Raw genomic sequence first — 24,769 nt, forward strand, 5'->3', positions numbered from 1 at the left:
GCTGAGGGACTGTGCCAGGTTGGGTGAGTATGGGGAAGAGGTGTACAGAATTCATGGGGCCCCGTGCAGTCCAATCCTATCTACACTCCTGGGACTGGGTCAGCATGTCACTTCTCACTGGTTCTTCATTCGTGCCTCCAGGATCGGTTCCTCTGGTCAGCCCGACAATGCACTCACCTTTTTCTTCCAATATAACTTCAATTATCTGCAAATGTTTGTAAGTTCCACGTTTCTTTCTTTGCCAAATTGAATATGTTTTGTCCTCATTTCTGGCATAAAGATTCCTCACAGGTTACAAAATGTTGGGATCCTTTTTATTAGCGTTTTAAGGTTTATTAGATAAAATTTTATTAGATAAAAAATTTGAAAAAAAATTAAGTAAAGAATATAGAAAAAATAAATGCCTGGTGTAATATTAATCAACTACTGACTGCCACATGGTTGCAGGCTATTATAATGGAGATGGTATGTGCTGCTGATCTGCGAACAGTAAATATAGCATGGCTACCTAATATATCCAGTTAGGGTCATCATAGAACTTACACCTAAACTAGATTACAGCAGTGGTGTTGAGAATGGATACGAGTTTGAGGTATATATATTTCCAAGTAACGCTGGGTTCACAGTATGTTTTCAAAATCGTTTTTTTTTTCATCCGTTTTTGCAAAAACGGATGCATTTGTGTGCATCTGTTTTGATCCATTTTTCCATTGACTCCCCTTATTTAAAATAGGATCAAAACACAGCCGTTTTTTTAACGTACACAGAAATGTACTTGACCTTATTTTTGTAAATGTTAAAAGTAACGAATGCGTTTTGATCTTTTTTTTTTTTTTTAATGGGAGTCAATGGAAATACAAATGCATACGTTTTTCCATTCGTTTTTTTGCAAAAACGGATGAAAAAAAATGGATTGCATAAACGTAGTATGAACCCAGCCTAATGTGTATAATGCACATAACATACTACTGTATATACACAATTAAAATCCACATAATCCAATATACTTCTAGTGAATACTCTTTGGGGTTCCAAACATATGGATCTTCATTAATCTTCAGAAGTAAAATCCAGTAAGAACAGAACAAGACTGGAGAATCGGTTCATTCCCAAACCATTAGTACTTTGCTGAAAGGCACAAGCACACCCGAGGGCGGATCACTGTAACAAATAAAAAGCAAAACAATAACAATTCAGAAAAGAAAAAAAAACTCCTTTTATTTAATCCAAATCATTCATGTCAGTCTCTAGTGTCGTTTCTGTGGAACTCTGTACAATACACATAATTTCTTTGTGAGCATAAATTCCACTACAACATGGGACTTGTAAGATAATTATGAGCCTTATTGTAATGTTCCAGATGTACAGAACCAAAATTGTGGCACCATTAAAAGTAAAAAGGAAGTAACCCCAGGAAAAAGGAAGTAAACCCAGGAAAAAAAGAAGTAACCCCAGGAAAAAGGAAGTAAACCTAGGAAAAAAGAAGTAAACCTAGGAAAAAAGGAAGTAAACCCAGGAAAAAAGGAAGTAAACCCAGGAAAAAAGGAAGTAAACCCAGGAAAAAGGAAGTAAACCCAGGAAAAAGGAAGTAAACCAAGGAAAAAAAAGGAAGTAAACCCAGGAAAAAGGAAGTAACCCCAGGGAAAAAGGAAGTAACCCCAGGGAAAAAGGAAGTAAACCCAGGAAAAAGGAAGTAACCCCAGGAGCAAAAGGAAGTAAGCCCAGGAAAAAGGAAGTTGTAACCGGTTGCTTTTGATAATAGTCTGAGAAGGCTACAACCACACAGATTTATAGAAAAAGAAGAGATTTATTACAGAAAACAATACTTAGCTGCAGTTACAGATGGTACAGATGCATGGTTGTTCCTTCCACAATGAAATGGAGATCCCCATTGTATATTATGGACTAATATACACCCATCCCGCTCGATGACAGGGTGCTGGGCACCTTCCATCCATGGTCCCAGCTGAGGCTGACTAGAAGCTACATACCCCCGATCTTTATAGTAAGTTTGGGTGGGGGGTGATGTGCTTCCAGAAATGTCTATGTAGACCAGGGGCGGATTAACTTTACCATAGGCCCCGGGCTGTTCACCAGGCCTGGGCCCCCCCACCCCACTGTAACTATGGCGGCACTAGCCTGGTGTTCATAGTACAGGATAGATAATGTCATGATGTCCTGATTTGTGCAAAATTGCCATAAAAAAAAACTGTGATTTTTGTAAATCATAGTGGAAGTGTAGCCAGGAGACAGTACACCACTGAAAGTATAAGTCTTTTGGGTGGTCATGGGCCCCCCAGGAGCTCAGGGCCCTGGGCTGCCGCCCGAAACGCCCCTATTATAATCCACTTCTGATGTAGACCACTGATGACCATGAATGGAAGTTTCCCAGGCCTTGTACATGTTTATCAAGCACAATGGGCACATGGTTTTACAACTACAGCTACAAGGTTTTGACAGCTGAACAACAACAACAACCAATGTTGACACTACTGGGGAGGTTTACAGCTGATTGACACGAACATATTGACCATTACAAAAGGGAATAAGTATACATATGGGTTCCCACACACACAACTATAATGAGTTTCACACACATAGCCATACAAGGCCAGCTAATCTATACATATACGATACATTGCTTCCTATCACATCAATAAGACACTTTAATATTCTTTAATAAACCCATCTGGTTACAGAAGTAAACCCAGGAAAGAAGGAAGTAACCCCAGGAAAAAGGAAGTAAACCCAGGAAAAAGGAAGTAAATAAAGGGGAAAAAAGGAAGTAAGCCCAGGGAAAAAGTAAGTAATTGCAGGGGAAAAAGGAAGTAAACCCAGGAAAAAGGAAGTAAGCCCATAAATAAAGGAAGTAAACCCAGGAAAAAATGAAGTAAACCCAGTAAGAAAAGGAAGTAAACCCAGGTAAAAAAAAAAAAAAACAGTAAACCCAAGAAAAAGGAAGTAAGCCCAGGAATAAAGGAAGTAAACCCAGGGAAAAAAGAAAGTAAACCCAGCAAAAAAAGGAAGTAAACCCAGGAAAAAGGAAGTAAACCCAGGAAAAAGGAAGTACACCAGAAAAAAAAGGAAGTAACCCCAGGGAAAAAGGAAGTAAGCCCAGTGAGAAAAGGCAGTAAGCCCAGGAGCAAAAGGAAGTAAGCCCAGGAGCAAAAGGAAGTAAGCCCAGGAAAAAGGAAGTAAACCCAGGAAAAAGGAAGTAAACCCAGGAAAAAGGAAGTAACCCCAGGAAAAAGGAAGTAAACCCAGGAAAAAGGAAGTAAACAAAGGGGAAAAAAGGAAGTAAACCCAGGAAAAAAGAAGTAAACAAAGGGGAAAAAAGGAAGTAAACCGAGGGAAAAAGTAAGTAATTGCAGGGGGAAAAAGGAAGTAAACCCAGGAAAAAGGAAGCAAGCCCATAAATAAAGGAAGTAAACCCAGGAAAAAATGAAGTAAACCCAGTAAGAAAAGGAAGTAAACCCAGGTAAAAAAAAAAAAAAACAGTAAACCCAAGAAAAAGGAAGTAAGCCCAGGAATAAAGGAAGTAAACCCAGGGAAAAAAGAAAGTAAACCCAGCAAAAAAAGGAAGTAAACCCAGGAAAAAGGAAATAAACCCAGGAATAAAGGAAGTATAATAAAGGAACCCAGAAAAAAGGAAGTAAACCCAGGAAAAAGGAAGTAAGCCCAGGAGCAAAAGGAAGTAAGCCCAGGAAAATTCGACTTTGGAGCCAATCACTTGCCTTTATGGGTTTATTTCCTTTACAAATATCCTATTAGACTGTATTGATGTGCGTGCAAAGATAACAATAATGTTTAACATATAACTAAAATGTGCACTCCACCCATGTCCCAAGGGTGCTATAAAAAGAGATCATTTGGCTTCTATTTGCCCAGTAGTGTGAAAATGCTAGAGTAGGGACCATGTCTCTAAGGACACCTTAACGTTGGTGACATGGTCCACTCTGTTTGATCAAATAGTTTGCTAAGATGAGGTGAGGACCTTTTAATATCTACAGAGCAGGTGTTTACTGGAGAGTATATATGGTAAGCCCTTGCACCTTCTGTTTTTTTTTTTTTTTTTTTAAACTAGAATATATATATTATAAAATATAAGAACCCTTATGGTAAAGATTGTTAGAAGGACTACTCAAGACTACTACAAGGATTCAAGAATTGCACTGAAGACTTCCTTTCAAAATCCACAATAACAGAACGGAGGATAAACCTCTGGAAGACAAACTTAAATACAGCTAACATTAAACTCATTAATAAATCCGTATTCAGGGAGACATGACAGACTGTAAGAGGGAGGCAGGGCTTAAAGAGAACCAATCACGGAAGAAATTTTAAAAAAAATATATTTTCTAATTCAATGTAATTATTTATTTAATTAACATTTGTAAATACTTTTATTTATTTTTTCGGCCGTGTTTTTTCAGCAGTCTGTATCTTCATTTTGTCTATTTAGGAAGATACAGACTTCCTTTGCAGTCTGTTTCTTATACTTTACCTGATCCTCATGTCCGCTGCAGCAAGGCCGGGCGCCGCCATCTTGAATACGTCACTTGCGTTCCACCGCTGGAACGCAAGTATTGTAATCAAGATGGCGGCGCCAGACAGCGGACATGAGGATCAGGTAAAGTATAAGATACAGACTGCAAAGGCAGTCTGTATCTTCATAAATAGACTACCTTTACAGTCTGTAGCTTATACTTTACCTTATCCTCTTGCAGGATAAGGTAAAGTATCAAGATGGCGGCGCCCGGCCTTCGTGCAGCAAACAAGAGAATTGGGTAAAGGGATAAGATACAGACTGCACAGGCAGTCTGTATCTTCATAGACAGACTTAGGGAGAGATTTCCTTTGATAATAGGGACAGTGATTTTTAGGTGATTGGTCCTCTTTAAAGTGTAGCTGTCACAATCATTTAGGAATACAACAGGGATTGTGATCTCAAGAAGTTTTGCAATATATTCTGATTCTCTGCTACACTGGGACAATATATTGCTGGGTGGTATGATTACCATGTTTTCATGTATCATGTATTACACACTGTATTATTGTTTTCTTTGTTTTAGTCCCACCTTGGCTCATTAAGCTTATGTACTGTATGTAGCAGTGAGCAACCTCCTGCATTATAGGAGGCTGCTGTTTTTTGATTTTAAATGTTTTTAACTTTTTATAGCCGGTGTGCGCCTTACCTTCACACCCTATGTTCCTCTTGGTTTATACAATCTAATAATGGACAATCCCTTTAAGCAACCTCTGATAAAGGGGAATTCTAGCCATAACCATTTGTGACCTATCAGTCCTGGAACCCAAATTGGCCAACAGTTGCATGAAGCAATAGCTGACCATGCTTTTTGGTAGGCACATTTGTATTGTCCCAGAGCGAGTGTGCCACTACTGTTCCTAGCACATCTGGTACTATGTATTTCTATGCTGTGGGCTGAAGGTTTGCACTTTACTGCCTGCTACTAGGTGTCTCACTATTTCTATGTTCTTTGAACAGCTGAAGGGAGTATAGAGGGTTGACGCTGTACTTATGCCTTGTTATGTTTGTCACTTTGTTGTCCAATCCTTGAGCTGGGTACCCACCTCCACCTATTACACACCAATGCGTAGTTCCTCCCTACCAATTGGAGATTAGTCCCATCATCTCCTATAAAGCTCACTGAAGGTCCTTAGGTGGGAGTTCAGATCTAGTTTTATGTCAGAGAAAGTGTACACAAAAAGTCTGTTTCTGCTGAAGCTCACCCCAGGGCCTGGCCCGGGGGCCAGGTTCCATGACAGGAACTCTATGACAGGTTCTGTTTTCTTTTTAAGTACTACTACAGCTGTTATGCAGTGCTAAAGAGGGGGGGGGGGATACTAATAAAGGGATAACTTCCTCTTAAGTCGGGACATTCCAGTTACCAAGGGTTTGTATGCAGTTAAGCAAAGAGCAACTACAGCCAAGTGCTCCATTGATATTCGCCCCGTCATCTCGGGTAATCGTGAGTGTCTAGCTACACCCGGTTGTGCAAGCCTGGGACCTATGCTTCCAGAACTGGCACTCTGTGAGCTCTCTGGCAAGAGGCGGTTTTCTCCAAGTCACCCTGACTGAGTTCTGCTACTGCATAGGCAGAGTTCCCCTTGGTAGCCCCCTAGCCTTCCTTACAAGTCTACTACAAGCCTAACTTAGCTGAACTTCACCTACAAGTCAAAAACAAGTCTACAAGAATATATACCTCAACACCCATGTCAAGTGATTTGTGTTGTCCACCGTGTGAAAGAGTACTATTTTTGCTATTTTACCATTCACCTGGTTAAATACTGGACTCTGTGGTTACTCGGCTTTTGCACCTACATCTGTTCTACCTCGAAGTTGTGTATCAGTGCATTCAGGGGGGGGGGGGGGGGCAATCCCACTCAAGTGCCTAGTCAGTAACCTAACACCTAGCCTCCAGCTAACACCTAGCTACCCCGGCTTACTGTACATTAACAACCAAGTGCAAGATATTAGGCCCGGAGCAAAAAACACAGAATTATCTTTTTTAGACTATCACTATTCCAACATATATTTCCGATACAAATGTGGCGAGTTTTTGTACATGGTGAATTATTTGTTGTTGTTATTAAGTGCCCTCAAGTTATTGTAGGCTTGTTGGATAGCTTCCCTGTAGCATGTTCTGTCTGATGCCAGATAACTTTGATTTCTATATATCTGCAGCAGTTGTTATGATGTCAAGTCTACAGGTGACAAGCCTTCATTTCTTGTGAATTCCATCTGTCTTTCCCAGCATGACGTCTCTATCTAGTGATGTTTTTTCTTCTCCTGATTAGGGATGATCGAACATCTGAAAATCTTAGATTCTATCGAACTTGAACCTTGTCGAACCTTCTGCATTTGATTCCCGATGCCTTCCCGTTCCGTGGGGAAGGAGGAGACAGCCCGAGTACCGCCTGGAATTCCGGGATACAGCCTAGTTAATAGGTTGTATCCGGGAATTCCAGGCGGTACCCGGGCAGTCTCCTCCTTCCCCGCGGAACGGGAAGGCATGGGGAATCAAATGCGGAAGGTTCAACAAGGTTCGAGTTCAAAAGAACCTAAGATTTTCCGATGTTTGATCATCCCTACTCCTGATATGACCGGAATATGTAGGGAAGTACTCACTCAAGAGTCTCCATTGATACATTGCCCTCTATAAATTTAAATATGCAAAAAAGGAGTCTGTGGAGCCTCAGTTGCGAGTCTCAAAACACGGGAATAGCCAGATATTCTCCAGGGAAGGAAAGCCTATTGCCAAGGGGGGTGATCACCAAACCCCCCTGATATGAAGCCCTTTAAGTCCCACTCGGTACAGTGCTCCCTCAACTTACAATAGCCTCAAGATACAATATTTTCAACATGTAATATTCCTTTCTGGACCATCGCAACTTGAGACCAGACTCAACATACAACATACAATGCTACAGTCAGGATCTGCGGCACATGTGAAAAACTAGATGATCAACCAATGAAACTGGCCATTTTACTGGTAAAACCCCAGTATTGCTGAAATGCCTGCACTGGTTGGCTGTCTAGTGGTGATTCTCCAGAGTATAGTGATATACTACCTGTCCTGTACTGCTCTGTACCTGCGCCAGAAAGAGTTGCTTCTTTGGGCACCAGGTATGGGTGGCTTCATTTTATATTTCTGGGACCCTGTGTGTTCTGTACAGGACTCTGAAGACGAGGGCCGGCTCCAGCTTTTTGTGGGCCCTTGGGCGACAGAGCCTCGGCGGGCCCCTTTGAGGAGCAAATCATGGAGAAACAGGCGAGGAAAGATTTGCAGCAAAAGAAACATGCGGCTGCTGCATATCTTTCTCCTCCTGTATCTCCTGATCTCTGTGGTAGTCAGGACTCTGGAGGAGTCAGACCCAGTCACAGGAATATATATATATATATATATATGAACATGGTGAGACCTCTAGTTCTCTTATATACAGGTCCTGCAGTGATATACAGTGTATATATACAGTATATATATATATATATATATATACACACACTGTATATCACTGCAGGACCTGTATATAGGAGAACTAGAGGTCTCTCCATGTTCATATGATAGATAGATAGATAGATAGATAGATAGATAGATAGATAGATAGATAGATACAGATATCTAGTTGTTTTGTGTATAGAGGTCCTGCTGTAATATATATATATCCTGCTGTAATAGACATATATATATATATATATATATATAACAGCAGGACCTCTATACACAAAACAACTGGAAGCCCCAGCACATACAGAACAGGTCAGGTGTCCGATCACATGACCCGTGACATCATCAAAGGTCCTTCACACTCAAAGGTCCTCTTTCCTACTCGGCTGTAGGGAAGATTTGTGAAGGAAGACAGGTGCCCGGGGACCCCAGTATGTATCGGCGGGCCCCTAACTGTCACATGTGGCCTCTAGGGGCCCAGTCCCATTTGTTACTACCCTTTTTTTTTTTTTTATTAACAAAAAAAATGTAGTAACAGACGGGACTGGGCCCCTAGAGGAGCTGTGGGCCCCGGCATTTGCCCTAGTTAGCCGGGTGCTGACGCCGGCCCTGCTGAAGACGATCCCATATTCTACTTAGAAAATAATATCAAAGCTTCCAGTAACTCTTTCTGATTGTTGTATGTAAGGATATGCTTTATCTAAATTAATTATCTGCTTATTTTCCTTTGAGGCTATGTTCAAACTGCGTACGAATCCGTACGCAGGTCTTACGATGCCGTACATGTGCGGCTGAAACTACGGGCGTGCGAAGAATCGACATGTGGCCGTATGCGTACGCACCGCGAACATACGCCCGTAGTACAGTTATGCTTTCCTAGCTTGTTTCGAAGCGATCTGAGGCAGGTCATTTACTTGGAAATCTTCGCCCAGCCGCGTAAACCACACAGAACCTTTTGGATCGAAAAATCAAGTTCAATTTGGCTGAAATAAGTACTCCGTACGGGACCGCATGGAAATCCACGGCCGTGAGTTTCAACATTTCCGTCCTCAAACAATGGTCTTGTTCATTTTTCACGGCGCCGTATACGATCCGGCCGTAAGCTCATATGTAGTGTGCACTGTGCGGGCGTATATCGTATACTTTCAAGCGAACGCATCAACCTCAAAACTACGTGCGTATATTCGCGGTTCGCACTATGGACGCATTCATACGCAGTGTGAACATAGCCTAAATCTTATTTTTGTCTCATTTTGGGATGACATTTTAGTAGACTTAGAACCAATTACCAGTTTTCCGTAGAATTTTGGTCTCAACATACAATATTTTCAACATACAATGGTCGTCCTGGAACCAATTAATATTGTATGTTGAGGGACCACTGTATTGGAACATAAATAGGAAAATACCAGGTTGGTTCCTTTTGCATCAAAGTCTAAATCAGTTGCGAGTATTGGGACATGACAAGGTATTACCAAAGCCAAGCATCCATCCACAGACAGTTGTTTCAGGGTATTTGCCCCTCATTAGTGTGGAGCAGGATTATGGCTAATGGGGGAAATGAAAAGTAGACCAACAAAACACAGTAATCACTGAGCTCAGGGTGGTCAGTGAAAAAAAAAGATCCAATGAAGTACTCACTCAAAAGTCTCCATAATACATTGCCTCATATAAATTTAAATATGCAAAAAAAATATGCAAAAAAAGGAGCCCGCAGAGCCTCAGTTGCGAGTCTCAAACAATAGGGGAAAGAGAAAGCCAAGGGGAGGCTTCTTTAGGGAAAGCCTTTACGCCAATGTAATCACAAGGGAAAACCCAAGGCCAGGGATCCATCCACAGACAGCTGTTTCAGGTGTTGCCCCTCATCAGTGTGGAGCAGGAATCTGGCTAGGTGGGAGCAATGCCTAGTAGAGCCATACAGGAAATAGATCACTGATCTAAGGGAGACCAGCCAAAGAAAACACTGTCAGCTGCTGTAAAATCCTAGGTGCATTGCTCCCTGGGAAATATGAATATGCAAAAAAAGAGTCTGTGGAGCCTCATTTAAAAGTCTCAAAACACAGGACTAGCCAGATATCCCTGACTTATAGGGCCACTTAATATGGTGGGTTTGGGGGTTTCCCTACAGGAGCCATCCCTTGGCTGGGCCCTTCCTGAAGGTCTGTGCCCTTGCAGTCCTTGCTAAAGGATAATAGGCCCAGTAAACAAGTGCTGATGTAGCAGATCAGCCTGTCTAAAAGAACCCTAAGAAAGTGGACATTCAGTGTATAAAAATGTGCCCCATTCTGTGAAAGTTTACAACTGAAGCGTACAACACAATGGAAAGTGAGTTGATAAATGGTCCCATGTTTATTGACATATATCTCCAAAGGCGAAGCAGTTATTCACTTTCCTGGAAACAACGCATTTCAAATAACTTAAGGTTATCAACTGCGCACAGTACAAAGTACATGTGTTCGTGGTCCTCTCCTTAGATGCCCTTTCAAAGGACTGTTCCAGTGTAGTGTATGGTTGCAGATACTAATGCTGAAGGCATGGTCAGTTTTTAAGTCACTTTACGGCTGGCTTCACGCTGCCTTTAAATCTAGGAAAAATGCAACAAAAAAAAACACAATTTTTTTTTTCTTTAAAAAAAAAAAAAATGCCAGCAGTCAGATGTTAGCTGGAGGTCAATGGAAATTTATAATCGGCCTTACACACTTGGAGCTTTTTTATTTTTTTTTATGGGGTTTTTCTCTCCTTTCTGGTGTTTTTGAGGCTCTGTGGCAGTTTTTCCAAAACGCAGTATGCTGAGGGGGTGGCTTTTTTTGCATACTGTGACGTTTTTTCTGATGGGATTGTTCTGGTTGTCTTGTCATAGCTGTGTGTATGCTGTTTTTTTTGGCATGTGGTCCAGCAACATGTGATGGTGGAGGAAAAGAAAGTTCAGCACAAAAAAATAGCATGTATATATGACAGGTTTCAGTAATACAAGAACTTGAGGGAATTTTTCTAAAGATAAAACCAGACAACCCCTTAAAGGAAGTCTTACGATATCAGAATTTGCATCTTCACTGAATCTTTGGGATCGGGTATCTTGGGAGAAGGCTGGGCAAATGTACTTTGTACTGTTTATAGCCTATAATCCTGAGTTACTGTATTTTAAATAGATTACAGTAAATGTAATTACTGCAAAGTCCAGTTCCTGATATATGGTAGTACATGTCAATATAGCTTGATAACTGGAAGTTCCTAGACCCCAATTCAAGCCTGTATAGGGACCTCCCAACAGTCACCTGCCCCTTGCTGTATATATCATATTTTCCAGCATATAAGATGACTTTTTAACATCGAAAAATTTTCTCAGAAGTCGGGGGTCATATTATACGCCGGGTATGGTAACCGCATACGGTTGGGGAGCTTAAAAATTGCCGCACCCCCACTGTATGTGGCGGCCCCAATAATAAAAAAAAAAAACTCACCTGTGACCCGTGCATCTCCCGTCATGTTTCTGGTGCGGGCAGTGTGATGCAGAGACACTGCCTGTACCGGAGGTCCCCGAAGCCCTCCCGGCAGCCAAGCGTCTCATCGGAGATGTTCGGCTGCCAGAAGAGCTTCGGGAGAATGGCAGAGATGCCGGAAGTCCCTGAAGCCTTTGTCATTATCCCGAAGCTCTCCCGGCAGCCGAACGTCTCTGAGCTTCTCCAATTGATTATTGTTGTTTTTTTCTTCAACTTCAGTTAACCACTGCCTAACCGCAGCAGGGCTCCAGCTAGTAAACACTGCTGCGGTCAGGCAGGAGTTAACATTTTCCGGCGTATAAGACAACCCCCCGAAAATCTCCTTAAAAGTTTTATATGGGTCGTTTTATACGTGGGAAAATATGGTACTGTAAAAATCAAGTACGATGCCATAGGCTATTGCTGTCTCTTAAAGCATCAAAAGGCAGATACAGATACACAATCCCCTTTCATAGGTCCGCCAATCATGACGAGATGAGCGAGCACCAAAAAACTCAAGCTGAGTGCTTTCCAATGCTAAAGTGCTCAATTCGAGTAATGAGCCTCGTTGAAATCAATGGGAGTCTCAATCTTGAATTAACCCCCTGGGGACCAGCAGACTGTGCCCTGTTGTTGGGGGGGGGGAGAAGGTAAATGATACTTACCGCTCCGGTCTTCTATCTGTCTTCACTACCACCGCTTAGCCAATCAGAGGCTGGGGTGGTACATTGCTGCTGCAGCTGCTGACTGGCTGAGCGGTGGTAGTGAATACAGATAAATATACTAAGTAAGTATACTTTCCCACTACCCCTTGCAGTTTAAAGTGTACCTGTCATGATCAGACCTTCTGCTAATCCGGAAGATCGGGTCTCCATGGATTATTATCCATAATCCCTAGCGCCCGTCCAATCAGCTGCAAACCAAACTGTCATGTCAGCACTAGAGATGAGCGAACCTGGAGCATGCTGGAGTCCATCCGAACCCCAACTTTTGGCATTTGATTAGCGGTGGCTGCTGAACTTGGATAAAGCCCTAAGGCTATGTGGAAAACGTGGATATAGTCATTGGCTGTATCCATGTTTTCCAGACAACCTTAGAGCTTTAACCAAGTTCTGCAGCCCCAGCTAATCAAATACCAAACTTTCGGGTTCGGATCGACTCGAACCCGAACCCGGTTCGCTCATCTCTAGTCAGCACCTCTCACTCCTTATGAGGTGATTGGCTTATGGGAGGCGGCCATTCAGCTGTGTTTAGTGGAGAGAAGGCTGCAGCAGGGAGAGAAATAGAGAGAGATAGGGACAGAGAGGAGAGGAGGGAGAGAAATAGAGAGAGAAAGGGACAGAGAGGAGAGGAGGGTGAGAAATACAGAGAGATAGGGACAGAAAGGAGGGGAGGGAGATACAGAGAGATAGGGACAGAGGAAAGAAATACAGAGAGATAGGGACAGAGAGGAGGGAGAGAAATACAGAGAGATAGGGACAGAGGAGAGAAATACAGAGAGATAGGGACAGAGAGGAGGGAGAGAAATACAGAGAGATAGGGACAGAGAGGAGAGGAGAGAAATACAGAGAGATAGGGACAGAAAGGAGAGAAATACAGAGAGATAGGGACAGAGAGGAGGGAGAGAAATACAGAGAGATAGGGACAGAGAGGAGGGAGAGAAATACAGAGAGATAGGGACAGAGAGGAGATGAGGGTGGATTGTGGGTGGTTTTCTGTGGGAGCAGTGAAGCCATTGTCCAGTATAGTCACTGGGTGCTGGGTGTGCATTATACCAAGTCACTGGGTGCTGGGTGTGCATTATACCAAGTCACTGGGTGCTGGGTGTGCATTATACCAAGTCACTGGGTGCTGGGTGTGCATTATAGGAAGTCACTGGGTGCTGGGTGTACATTATAGGAAGTCACTGGGTGCTGGGTGTGCATTATAGGAAGTCACTGGGTGCGCATTATTGGGGTTATCTGCCCCCTTTTGGCTAAGGTAACCAGGACTGCAAGGGGTTAATGTCTGTGTAAGAGAGGAGGGGTAGGGGCAGTGGAAGCTGTGCTCGGCTGTCATAGCTGCCCTCCCACTTCAGGGGAGGAGCTGTACATTATATATATGGGGGGCAGTCCTTCCGGGGTCCTCTTTCTCCAGCTGCCTTTCCTAGTGTGCACATCCTCCCTAGACAAGGTATGGCTGATGAAGTGTCCCTTATCTCTGCTCTGCGTTCTCATATGCAGAGTGATGGTGGTTTTCTACTTCGCCTGGTTGCAGGCTTAGCAACCCCTGAGCAGCGTCTGCCTGTTTCACAGGCAGAGGCTGTTATTTCTGCCCCCAAAGATGCTGGCGGCCGGCGGCCCACGAGACGTACCCGCCCTCCAGCTAGACTTAGTCACAGCCCCCCTCGGCCCCCGGGTGCTTCCCGTGCGTCCCGCTCCTCTCGTCCCCCGGTGTCCCGGCAGCGGCGCCCACAGGCGGGCCCAGCGACGGCTTCACTCACCTCCCCTTGCAACATCACTCTAGAGGCCTCCGGCACTCGGGCGTCACAGGCGCCGCTTCGCGCAGTCCCAGTAGCTCCTCCCACTTCCGGTTACGTCACTTCCGCATCCGTCCAGGGCCCGTTGTTTGCCGAGCCTCCATTAACACGCGGTCAGCAGCCACTATCAGCCCAGCTCACCCCCTCCACCAGCATGGGAGCTCAGCAGTCCTCTGGCCTTTCCTCACAGAAGGCCAGTGACACAGCGCCTGCCAGTTTAGTCACCAGCCAGGAACCAGTTCAGGTCCAGCCCACACCAGTGAACCCGGAGCAGATTGCCTCCAGTGCAGCTGCTCCTGCGCCCTTGGAATTAACCCCAGCTGCCCCTGCTAGCACCTCTCCACCTCTCCAACACCAGGCCTCCTCCAGGGAGCGGCAGCCTGATAATCCTGCAGCTACCATGGTCACTAGATCACGCTCGCACAGACGTAATCTTTCTGTTTCCACTTCATCCACCCGGGTTTCTAACAGGCGTAGTCGCCGTAGATCCGCTGGTAGAAGACACCGCTGCTCCCACAGGCGCTCCAGGGAGTCCAGGAGGTCCAGTCGCAGCACGCGATCCAGAGCCTCAAGATGGTGGTCACCTTCTTCTTCACGGTCCTCTTCACAGAACTACTCTAGCTCAGACAGAGAGTCCCGACATCGCAGACAGAGGCCGGAGCCTAACTCGCTGACCAGAAACCGGTCGCTTCGCGGGGCCAGTCTGGCCAGCGCGGGTCCTCCATCTCAGCCTGTTCCAGTTCCAGCTCAGGAGATTCCAGTCCCTTCTCAGGAGATCCCTATGATGTCCCCAAATCCTGTGAGCGGTGAGTTCAACTATGCTACAGCTTGGGGTAAGGGGTCTGATGAGCACAACCTTTTGCCAACATTGAGGGCTCTGCTGTCTAGATTAGAAGCACCAGCACCAGCGGTGCCTGCAAAGCCCCCCCCCCTAAGGCGGGGGTGCATAAAGAAGCTTTATTCTGCGGAATTAGTCCGTTAGGTACCCATGTAGATGCAGAAACGAAGCAAAAAATCTGGGACAACCAGTATGTGGATATCTGGTCATTAGTCACTGTAGACCAAACCACGGTAGATAGGGAACGCAAGCCGTACTCAGATAAAGCTTTTGAGCGGAGGCCAAAGGTCGCTAGGACCATAAACAACTGGTTACAGGCCTTTTCGGTGCTCGGTTGTGTAATGGGGGAGAAGCACCCAGAGAGATGTTCCGAACTCTTTATTTATTTAGACTCTGTTTATAACGCCTTTAAGTCGTACGGCGGCAGTGCCTGGTGGAAGTACGATGAGGAGTTTCGTCGCAGCCTGGCACTGCAGCCGGAGATTGGTTGGGGTGTGAAGGCCACAGATGTGTGGCTTAGACTAATGATGGCCCAAAAGTCTTCTCCCTTTCGATCTGGGGCCGCTGCCTCCTCCTTCGGCAGTGGCCGTTAGACGCCCGGGAACGTGCCCAGACATTCAATCAGCTTTCCGCCTTTTGCCTGTCCACCCAGAATGTTATCACCTCCTGGGTTTACAGGTAGACGGTCTTTATTACTATGACACCTGCTTACCCATGGGCTGCTCCATTTCATGCCATTACTTCGAGCTTTTTAGCTCCTTCCTAGAATGGGTAGTGCGCTATGAAACGGGCAGCAACGCCATCATTCATTACTTGGATGATTTTCTCTTCGTAGCCCCCGGCGGAGAGAACACATGCCAATTTATGCTTTCCACATTCCGTTATTACATGGAAAAATTCGGAGTTCCCATAGCCGAGGACAAAACTGAGGGCCCCACCACTATCCTATCATTTTTAGGCATAGAGCTGGATTCAAATGCCATGGTTTTCCGGCTTCCAGATGACAAATTACAGAAGTTGCAAGGTTTGGTTGATGGTTTTTGTGGGGTAAAGAAGGTAACACTGCAACAGATGCAATCGCTACTGGGCTTGTTAGTTTTTGCTTGTAGAATAATGCCCATGGGCAGAGTTTTTGCTAGGCGATTGTCCCTCGCTACTCGGGGGGTTTGCAGACCTTCCCACCACATTAGACTGACTAAATCCCTAAAATCTGATCTCCAGGTGTGGAAGTGTTTCCTGGCCGGTTATAATGGTTGGACATGCTTCCAGGCTTTGGAGGTCTCCAATCGGGAGGTCTCTCTGCACACTGATGCGGCCGGCTCAATCGGTTTTGGAGCAATTTTTGGGCCGCAGTGGTGCGCGGAGAGGTGGCCCACGTCATGGCAGGAGTCGGGTTTGTGTCGCAACCTAACTTTACTTGAGATGTTTCCAATCATTGCGGCTATCGAGCTTTGGGGTCAGCAATTAGCCAATCAAAGGGTATGCTTCAGGTCCGACAACATGGGCGTTGTGCACTGCATTAACAACCTTTCCTCTTCCTCTCTTCCAGTGTTAGCTCTTCTGCGGCATTTGGTGCTGCGCTGTCTGGAATACAACATCTGTTTTCGGGCTAAGCACGTGCCCGGGGTGAGTAATACTTCTGCTGATGCTCTTTCCCGTTGTAATTGGCAGGCCTTCAGACTCTTGTGCCCGGAAGCGCACCAACAAGGACAGGAGTGTCCACGTCACCTGTTGGACATTGTGACCCTCGGCTCCAGCCTTTGATTCAGGCATCTGTGTCCCCAATGACCTGGAGGAACCATGGGAAGGCGTGGGAGGAGTGGCTGGCCTTACCCGGGGATCGCATTACCAGTGACGAGGCCAGGTTTTTTTCAACTGCCTTTTTTGCGGCTCTCAGAGTGGGGGAGTTAGTATCCCCTTCGGTTACTCGTTCGGGGGGGGCTCCTAGCGGATGATGTCCTCCTCTCGGCCGGTATTGTACGGCTTAAGATACGCCGCTCTAAAACTGATATTTTTGGCCATGGCACCTGGATCACTATTCTTCCCGTTTCAGGCCCTGTTTGCCCGATACAGCTCTTGTCCACTTACTTTCAGGCGCGCCCAGCCGGCGCGGTATTTTTTCTGCATAAAGATGGCGGCCCAGTCACTCGCTACCAGTTTCAAGCGATCATGCGCAGAGCGCTAAGTGCGGTTGGGGTTGATCCACGGTTTTATGGCACGCACTCTTTCCGCATAGGTGCCGCCACGGAGGCGGCCAGGGCCGGCCTATCTAATGACGCGGTCCAGCGCTTAGGTCGCTGGAAATCCTCTTGTTACACAAGTTACATTTGTCCTGATTTAGTTGATTGATTCGTTTTTCTTCTCAGGCAGCCTTCGGCCGGCGGTATGGTTCTTAGGCCATTCTTACATACTCCAGGCAGCCCAGCGGGCAGAGTGTCGTCCAGGAGGCCTTTCGTTAGGTTTTCATGAGGCAGATGTCCATTGGAGGGGGATTTGTGGTCTCCGCTGGCCCCAGGTATTCTCTGAATGCATCGATATAGCCCGATCCTCTCCTTCCATCCCGATAGTTCTGGTCATTCAAGCAGGTGGTAATGACCTCTGCTTCCTGCGTCTGGATGATCTGCTCACGCGCATGCCCGCCTTTTTTTCCGAGCTAGTTTTAGTTTGGTCCGAAATAGTCCCTCGGGTGGTGTGGCAAGGTGCCAGGGAATATTCAGCGGTGGAACTGGCCAGACGTACGATCAACGCTCGCACTTCCCGATTTGTCAGGTCCCGGGGGGGGGGGGGGGGGGTCGTCATCAGGCATCGCCAGCTAGAAGGAGATAATCATAGCCTCCTGATCAATGACGGGGTCCATTTGAATGCCATAGGCCTCGATATATTCCTTTCCGGCCTGCAAGATGGGGTGGAACAGACTCTTTTCTTAGTGGGTGGGGTCGGTGCTCCGTGTAGGTATACACGTGCCCCTCCATGGAGGTCGGTAGTCATATCCAGGGGAACTCAACGTGACTTGCCCCCCGGTTCTGGTGGCTGGCATACCTTGAGGAACACCTCTGATGGTTTTGTGGTTGTGGAAGACGGTTAAAAGATACAACAGTTAAAAGAGTTTTAAAAAAATACAATAAATAGCTGTGGCCGACTACCGTCCATTAAGAAAGAGCCTGTTGTCCGTGTGTTTATTCCATGCCCCGGGTAAAAGGGTTCAGTGGTTGTTTGGCCCATCCTTGTAGTCTACCAAGTGACTGGGTGCTGGGTATGCATTATAGGAAGTCACTGGATGCTGTGTGTGCATTATAGGAAGTCACTGGGTGCTGGGTGTATATTATACCAAGTCACTGGGTGCTGGGTGTGCATTATACCAAGTCACTGGGTGCTGGGTGTGCATTATAGGAAGTCACTGGGTGCTGTGTGTGCATTATAGGAAGTCACTGGGTGCTGGGTGTATATTATACCAAGTCACTGGGTGCTGGGTGTGCATTATACCAAGTCACTGGGTGCTGGGTGTGTATTATAGGAAGTCAGTGAACACAGTGTCCATCTTAATACCTCACTGTCTCCTCATTTACCAATGTCCACTGCTGTCCTGGGAGAACATTGATATTACGCTGCTGATCTACCAACGTCCACTACTGTCCGTGGTGGAAATTGAATGATTGACAGACTGACATTTTTTTCAAATTGCCATTTTCCAATGTTGACAATGTCATAGCAACAGCTGTTGAAAAAATTGCTACTCTGTAATAGTCCCACTATTGTAGCTACTATAGTTTGCCTGTTTTAATAAAAAATTGTTTGTGTGCAATTTGTGAATATTTGCTAATTTGCATGAATATTTGCGAACTTCACAAAATACATTTCTGAGTGATTTGCTCATCTCTAATTATAACAACTGTCAACTTCACCAAAAGCTTCACTTCTGCAACCACACCTGACTGTCAGAGTGCAAATAAAATGATTGTTGACCAACACATGGCAGAGGTGGTAGCAAAAAAAGTGGAAGGTTCAGACTATAATAATACACTCCACTGTCAGCAACATATGGGTGTCCACATTTAGAATTTTGCTTGTTCCTCTCTTAGTGATATGGGCCTTGAACAATACATGAATGCACAGGTAGTCAGTACAATGTATAGTAGACAGGAGAAAATACAGGAAGGAAACAATTGTTACATTGTAAATCTAAAAATTGTGGTATATGGTATGAGCTTTGTCATTTTTTACATTAGTTTTCCTTTGATGGGCCAGTGGAATATATCCACCTTGTATAGATACAAAGAACATATTGTAAGAACTTGCTTCTACAGTACATGCTAAGAATGTCACTGTCCTCAAATAAAAATACCTCACATAAAAAAAATCATGTTGTGACCTAATTCAGTTGTCATCTACGCTCTACTTTCCTTGGCAGCGTTCCAAGTTCAAGAAGTTTCTATTTACTGGAAATAAATACAACTATGTCCGCCTTACATTTAATTACGAATAGTCAGAAATTGGGGTACGGCCGAACTGGATCACTTTGGCATTTGACTCCTGGTGGCTGGAAAAGTTGGATGCAGCCCTAGGGAGTCCTGGAAAACATGGTTACCGCCACAGGCTGTAACCTGGGTGGCTTCCAACTTCTCCAGCAACCGGGAGTCAAATGCAGAGTGTTCGGGTTCTACAAGTTCGTTTTCTAACAGCAGGGGCAAGGGTAACATAAAAACTACACCAACTCCCCTCTCCCCGTGCCTCTCCAGCTCTGAAATGCCTCTCCAGGACCCCCACTAGGCTCCGGGATCTCCATCAGAGCCAATGTCACAACCCGGTAATGGACTGCCTGCTCAGCCAATCAGTGACTGGGACAGGACACCACTCCAGTCACTGATTGGCTGAGCGGCCAGTTCATCAGCCAGGACAGGCATTTTCCCGAGTCGTGACAACTAGGGGGAAAATTTGTTTCGGTAGGGGTCCCGAGGCTGGTCACGCTGCTCATCACCGGCACGGGGAGAGGTAAGCAAAGGTTGCTTGGTATTTTCTCCCCTGCCCCTGCTGCCTCTCAGATCTTTGACAGGGCTGGACTTCTCCTTTAAGCCTATGTTCACATTACGTAAAACTGCACCCGCATCAGAGCTCCGCGGCCGGAAAGATCATCCGGCCGGTACTTAAGTAACGGCCGGGATGATCCGGGCTGAGACCGGCTGTTCTGTGACCCAGCCGGGGTCACAGAACGGCCGGGTGTTCACGTTATGTGAACATAGCCTAATACATCTATAAAGAGTAGTTAATATAAGCGGCCACCAAGCATTTATTCATGTAGCTCCTTTATTAAAACGCTGAGGTCAGCTGTACGTGTTGAGCTATATGACGGAATCTCCAAAAAGCCTGCTAGAAGTAGGAGCACAGCTTCATCTAATAGTCCTGCTCGAGACTGCCAGAAGGCATAAAACTTGTGAAGTTGGTTCCTAGTGCCTGACCACAGCTGACGTCAGCAATACGAGCAAATAGGAAGCAGAGTCATCACACATAAGTTCTATTTACTCTGTCTCCATGGTGACAATGTCAACACAAAACACGTAGAGTCTGCGTCGTGATGATTACATAACCCTAAGGCTGGAATGTGTTCTAATCCGATTATTATTCTAAACATTATATAAATGTTATTCTCTGTACTGTGACATCATCGTGTGCAGTAATCTTTTTGGATAACTTTTTGACGTCACTGTGTTATTCTGTCTCGTGACCTTATTTTATGCACTATCCCTATACTTTAGTTATCTGTCACCTGGGCCGTGATAACACTGTGATATTGCTCCTGTACTGTTATATAACTTTGGCCATCACCTTATGTGCTCTGACATCACTCTACTTGTTTAGTTATGAAAAATATGACTTTGGAGGGACATATGGCTTGTACATGAATATATACAGTAGCTCACACCTGGAAAAAACCCAAATGCCGTAACTGTACCATGGCAAATTGCACGTAAAAACCATCTACTCTAAGGATGCCGTCACACATAGTTTTTTGTGGCGATTTTCTGGTATCACAAAAATGTCAGAAAAAAAAGTCAATGCGTCGCATGGCTTTTTTTGTTTTGTTTATGAGTTTGAGTTTATTTTGTTGGTTTTTTATGCTGTTTTTGTGTCTAGGTGTGTATTGTGTTTTATGTAGCTTTGACATTTTGGGGGGTCAGAGTTTGGACCTGAACATGGACTTCACTGCAGAAGTCCATGTTCGGGCCCAAACACCGACTCAAATGTACCCGGGGCAGAATAGAAGGGGTCAAGTGACCCCACCAATGCTGGGGAAGGCGCCAGATCCAGCACACTGAGTTTTCTATGTGCCAGGTCGTTATATGTTGTGTGCGTGGGGAAGAAGGGGGGGGGGCGAAAACTGACACTCTGGCACCAAGGGGGTTAAGTGCTCCATTGGGGGAGACAAGAGGTGACACCCCGGTTCACAGGTGGTTAAGTTAACTCTCTATGGTCCAGACAGTGCTCCGCTTAGCGGGAGAGCAAATAAGAAGACTGGCCCAGGTTAAGTTAACCCCCTGACTGTTCTGTCTTAAGAGGATAAACTTACCCTCCGGCTGTCCTCCCGGTCTTCTTCCAATAATCAGCCGATCAGCAGCTGAGGTGGGACCCCGCTGAGTCTGATGATTGGCTGAGAAGAAATTGCCCTTCCCATGGAGCACAGTCTGGCCCACTGTAGGACAGTGGGTTAATTTAACCCCCTGGGAGCCAGACTGTCCCCCTAGGGGCTGCAATAGCACATAAGTGCCGCTGTTTCTGAGAGAAAGCATTTGTGTTCTACTGATCCTGTATAAATCACTTTTAACTGTTTCCTGACATACAGCCATAGAATTTACTGCAGCTACCATAAAGGGGAGCTTAATGTTCTGAGCGGACGTAGGGGTTTATATTAAGTTTTGCTATGTTCACTGGAAGATCTAGTTTTTACAATAATTGATTGTTATGTAATCTCTACTCACTCACATCATAAAGGGGTTCTCCAGGCTTATAAAAACATGTCTGCTTTCTTTCAAAAACAGCACCACTCTTGTCTCCAGTTTGGGCGGAGTTTTGTTATTAGGCTCCATTCACTTAAATAGAACCGGATTTCAAAACCCCACCAAAAACAGAGACAAGAGTGGTGCTGTTTCTGAAAGTAAGCGACCATGTCTTTCTAAGCCTGGACAATCCCTTATAGGTCTCTATATGTGTAGGAAATGCCGACTACATTGACTACATTTGGGCCATAAAACTGCTAGTACACTGCAGAAAACATGGCCCTTTTTGACCATGCAAACAATATGCCAGGTAAATGTGTTGTGAATAGAGATGAGCGAACCTGGAGCATGCTCGAGTTGATCCGAACACCAACTTTCGGCATTTGATTAGCGGTGGCTGCTGAACTTGGATAAAGCCCTAAGGCTATGTGGAAAACATGGATATAGTCATTGGCTGTATCCATGTTTTCCAGACAACCTTAGAGCTTTATCCAAATTCAGCAGCCCCCGCTAATCAAATGCCGAACGTTCGGGTTTGGATCGACTCGAACCCGAACCCGGTTCGCTCATCTCTAGTTGTGAACCCAGCCCAAAAATGGCGTGCCAAACAAACAAACAAAAAACATGCCTGGTCATTAACAGGGGGAACTAAGCCGGCCTTGAACTTATGAAATGTTTAGTCCATTTTTTGGAGCATTGCACTAGGAGGCCAGCTTGGACTGAGTTTCTTTGTGTAGTTATTCTATCACATAACAGAAGTAACAGTGACCTCTGCAGGTTATCTAATGGTTCAACATGACAGTGTGGAGGCAACACAACCAGAGCAATAGAGAGACCCTATAAGCTAAGGGCCCTATTACATGGGACAATTAGCGTGCAAATTATACACAATTACATACACAATTGTACATACACAATTACAATTAAACAACAATAGTTGTTTTATGTAAATGCAGGAAATGATCAAACGACCAACAAGAAATCGTTCATCGTTTGTTTGGTGCTGATTCAAAACCAAAGTTAACCGTTCGCTGTAAGTCCACATTCTTTCCCTAATAATTCAGTGTAATTCCACATCGTTCCTTCATTGGCTGGGATCAGATGGAAGAAACGAACGACTATCATTCTGTGTAATATGGTGAACGATTTCAGGTTTACGATAAAAAAAATCATCTTTGCGAATGTGGTGAGCCATCCCCGCTCTAGTATGGAGGTGGAACGGCGGGTCACTTGCTAGGTGGTGGAGTGTGACGCTAGCTCTATGGTGGTTGGCTGAGATGTAGCCGGACCCCAGGGTGTTATGTCATGACGCCAGTGCCAGTTGGGCACACAGGTATGGTGGCACACCTGCTTTTATTTTAGAGGGCCGATTACTCCTTGTTCCCCTGTGGTCAGTGACCTGCTGGGCTGCTACGGGGTCCCTTGGGCTGTAGGCATGGTGGTCCGGAGTTAAATAATAACCCACCAGTACTGTTGGCACTGCCACCAACAGAAAGGAGAAATGTCCCAAAGAGTGTGAGTATACTGTGTTGGTGCGCGGCGAAGAATGACAGAGTCTCTTTACCATAAATAAAATCCTGTTTACTCTGAAGGTACTTGTGGGCAGCAGAACATACAGCTTTGCATTGACCGAATATGTTACACTTGATAATACAGGATCCAGATCTGTGTTGAGAGCCTAGAGAGTAGTACAGTCATGCTGACTGGGTTGCGTGTTGAGAGGTATACAGAAGAAGCAGAGAAGCAGAGAGGAGGATGTCATGAGAGCCCCAACCCAAGTAGTACTGTGCTCTGCCGAAATGTTGGAGGATGAGGTAGAAATATAAGAATACTTGAGAGAGAACACTTGTGCCTGTGCATCGGAATGAACCATCTATTGCCCTACCAGTGTCGGTGGACCCGTCCTGAAGGGTGACACAAGCCCCAGACCCTGTTACCTGGGATGAGCAGACTGTTGAGGATTTCCTGCTGAAAACCGCACTGCAAGATAGAGTTGATAAGCTTCTAGAAACTTTGCTCAGTTCCTAGCTTTCTGCCTTTATGGATACTGTCCTGCACTGTAACTCTCCTAGTCCACGGCGTGGGTTGAGATGATGTCTGACTTGTCCTCTCCTATAAGGGTTTTAACACTGCATAGTGCTGAATAAGGTGTCTTGAAGAGAAACGGTTAGGTGCGTCTTGTCTCTATGGAGTCTCATGACCCAAGACCTCATACGAAGGCAGAGAGCCTGGGCCCAAAGGAACCACTGTGGGGAGCGTTCTAGCTTGCGTCCTTCCCCTACCATGTCCAACATCAAAAGACCTTTACACTACCTCTACCCACGTGATTTCTTATCTACAACTCCCTGTAAGGTGTGTTGTGACTGGGCGAAGAGTACATAAAGAAGAAGTAAAGTAAGAGATGATAGGACAGAAGAAGAAGATACTCTCATTGGTCCACAGATCCATGTGACATATAAGCAAACAATAACCCTTTACATACTTCAGCTGTGCAGAAACTAAGCACACATACTCACAACAGCGACATCTCATGGCGAAACATTATCACTACTACATCACCTTTTACTTACAATAAGTACAGACTTTTGAGAAGGGTGTAACCAATAGCAAATAGATTTCAGGTATTTATTTGAATAAATAAAATTGGTTGCATGAAATCCACAATGGATGGAAGTATGTGTGCATGTACCCTTAAAACCAATGTGGTGCAGATGCCATCAGACCGGTGCTGGGGAGATATATTTGACAGAACCTTTAGTTCTGCTAATCACCCCATGTTCACACATAGCGTTTAATTAGCACTTAATAATTGCTATACTGTCGCAAATAGCACAATTCACGTTAAAATAGCGCTATTTTTTACCATGATTTTGGCTGAATCGCTGCAAGAATAGAGCTATTTAGAGCCACTTGCATGATTTGCAGCAAAATAGAGCTAATTAAAGCCAATTAAATGCTATGTGTAAACAAAGCCT

General features: G+C 45.1%; 1 protein-coding gene across 1 annotated transcript in view; it reads right to left on the reverse strand.

Annotated features, from left to right (window-relative positions):
* Positions 1-210: 210 nt before the first annotated feature.
* LOC138793919 (uncharacterized) overlaps positions 211-24,769 on the reverse strand; it is a 41,954-nt gene continuing 17,395 nt past the window's right edge. The window contains exon 8 of the mRNA XM_069972663.1: positions 211-1,161. Coding sequence (XP_069828764.1) covers positions 1,104-1,161 — 58 coding nt within the window. The 3' untranslated portion in view covers positions 211-1,103. The remainder of the gene's footprint in view (positions 1,162-24,769) is intronic.

The sequence above is a fragment of the Dendropsophus ebraccatus genome, chromosome 5 (genome assembly GCF_027789765.1).
Source record: "Dendropsophus ebraccatus isolate aDenEbr1 chromosome 5, aDenEbr1.pat, whole genome shotgun sequence".
NCBI classification, from domain to species: Eukaryota; Metazoa; Chordata; class Amphibia; order Anura; family Hylidae; genus Dendropsophus; species Dendropsophus ebraccatus.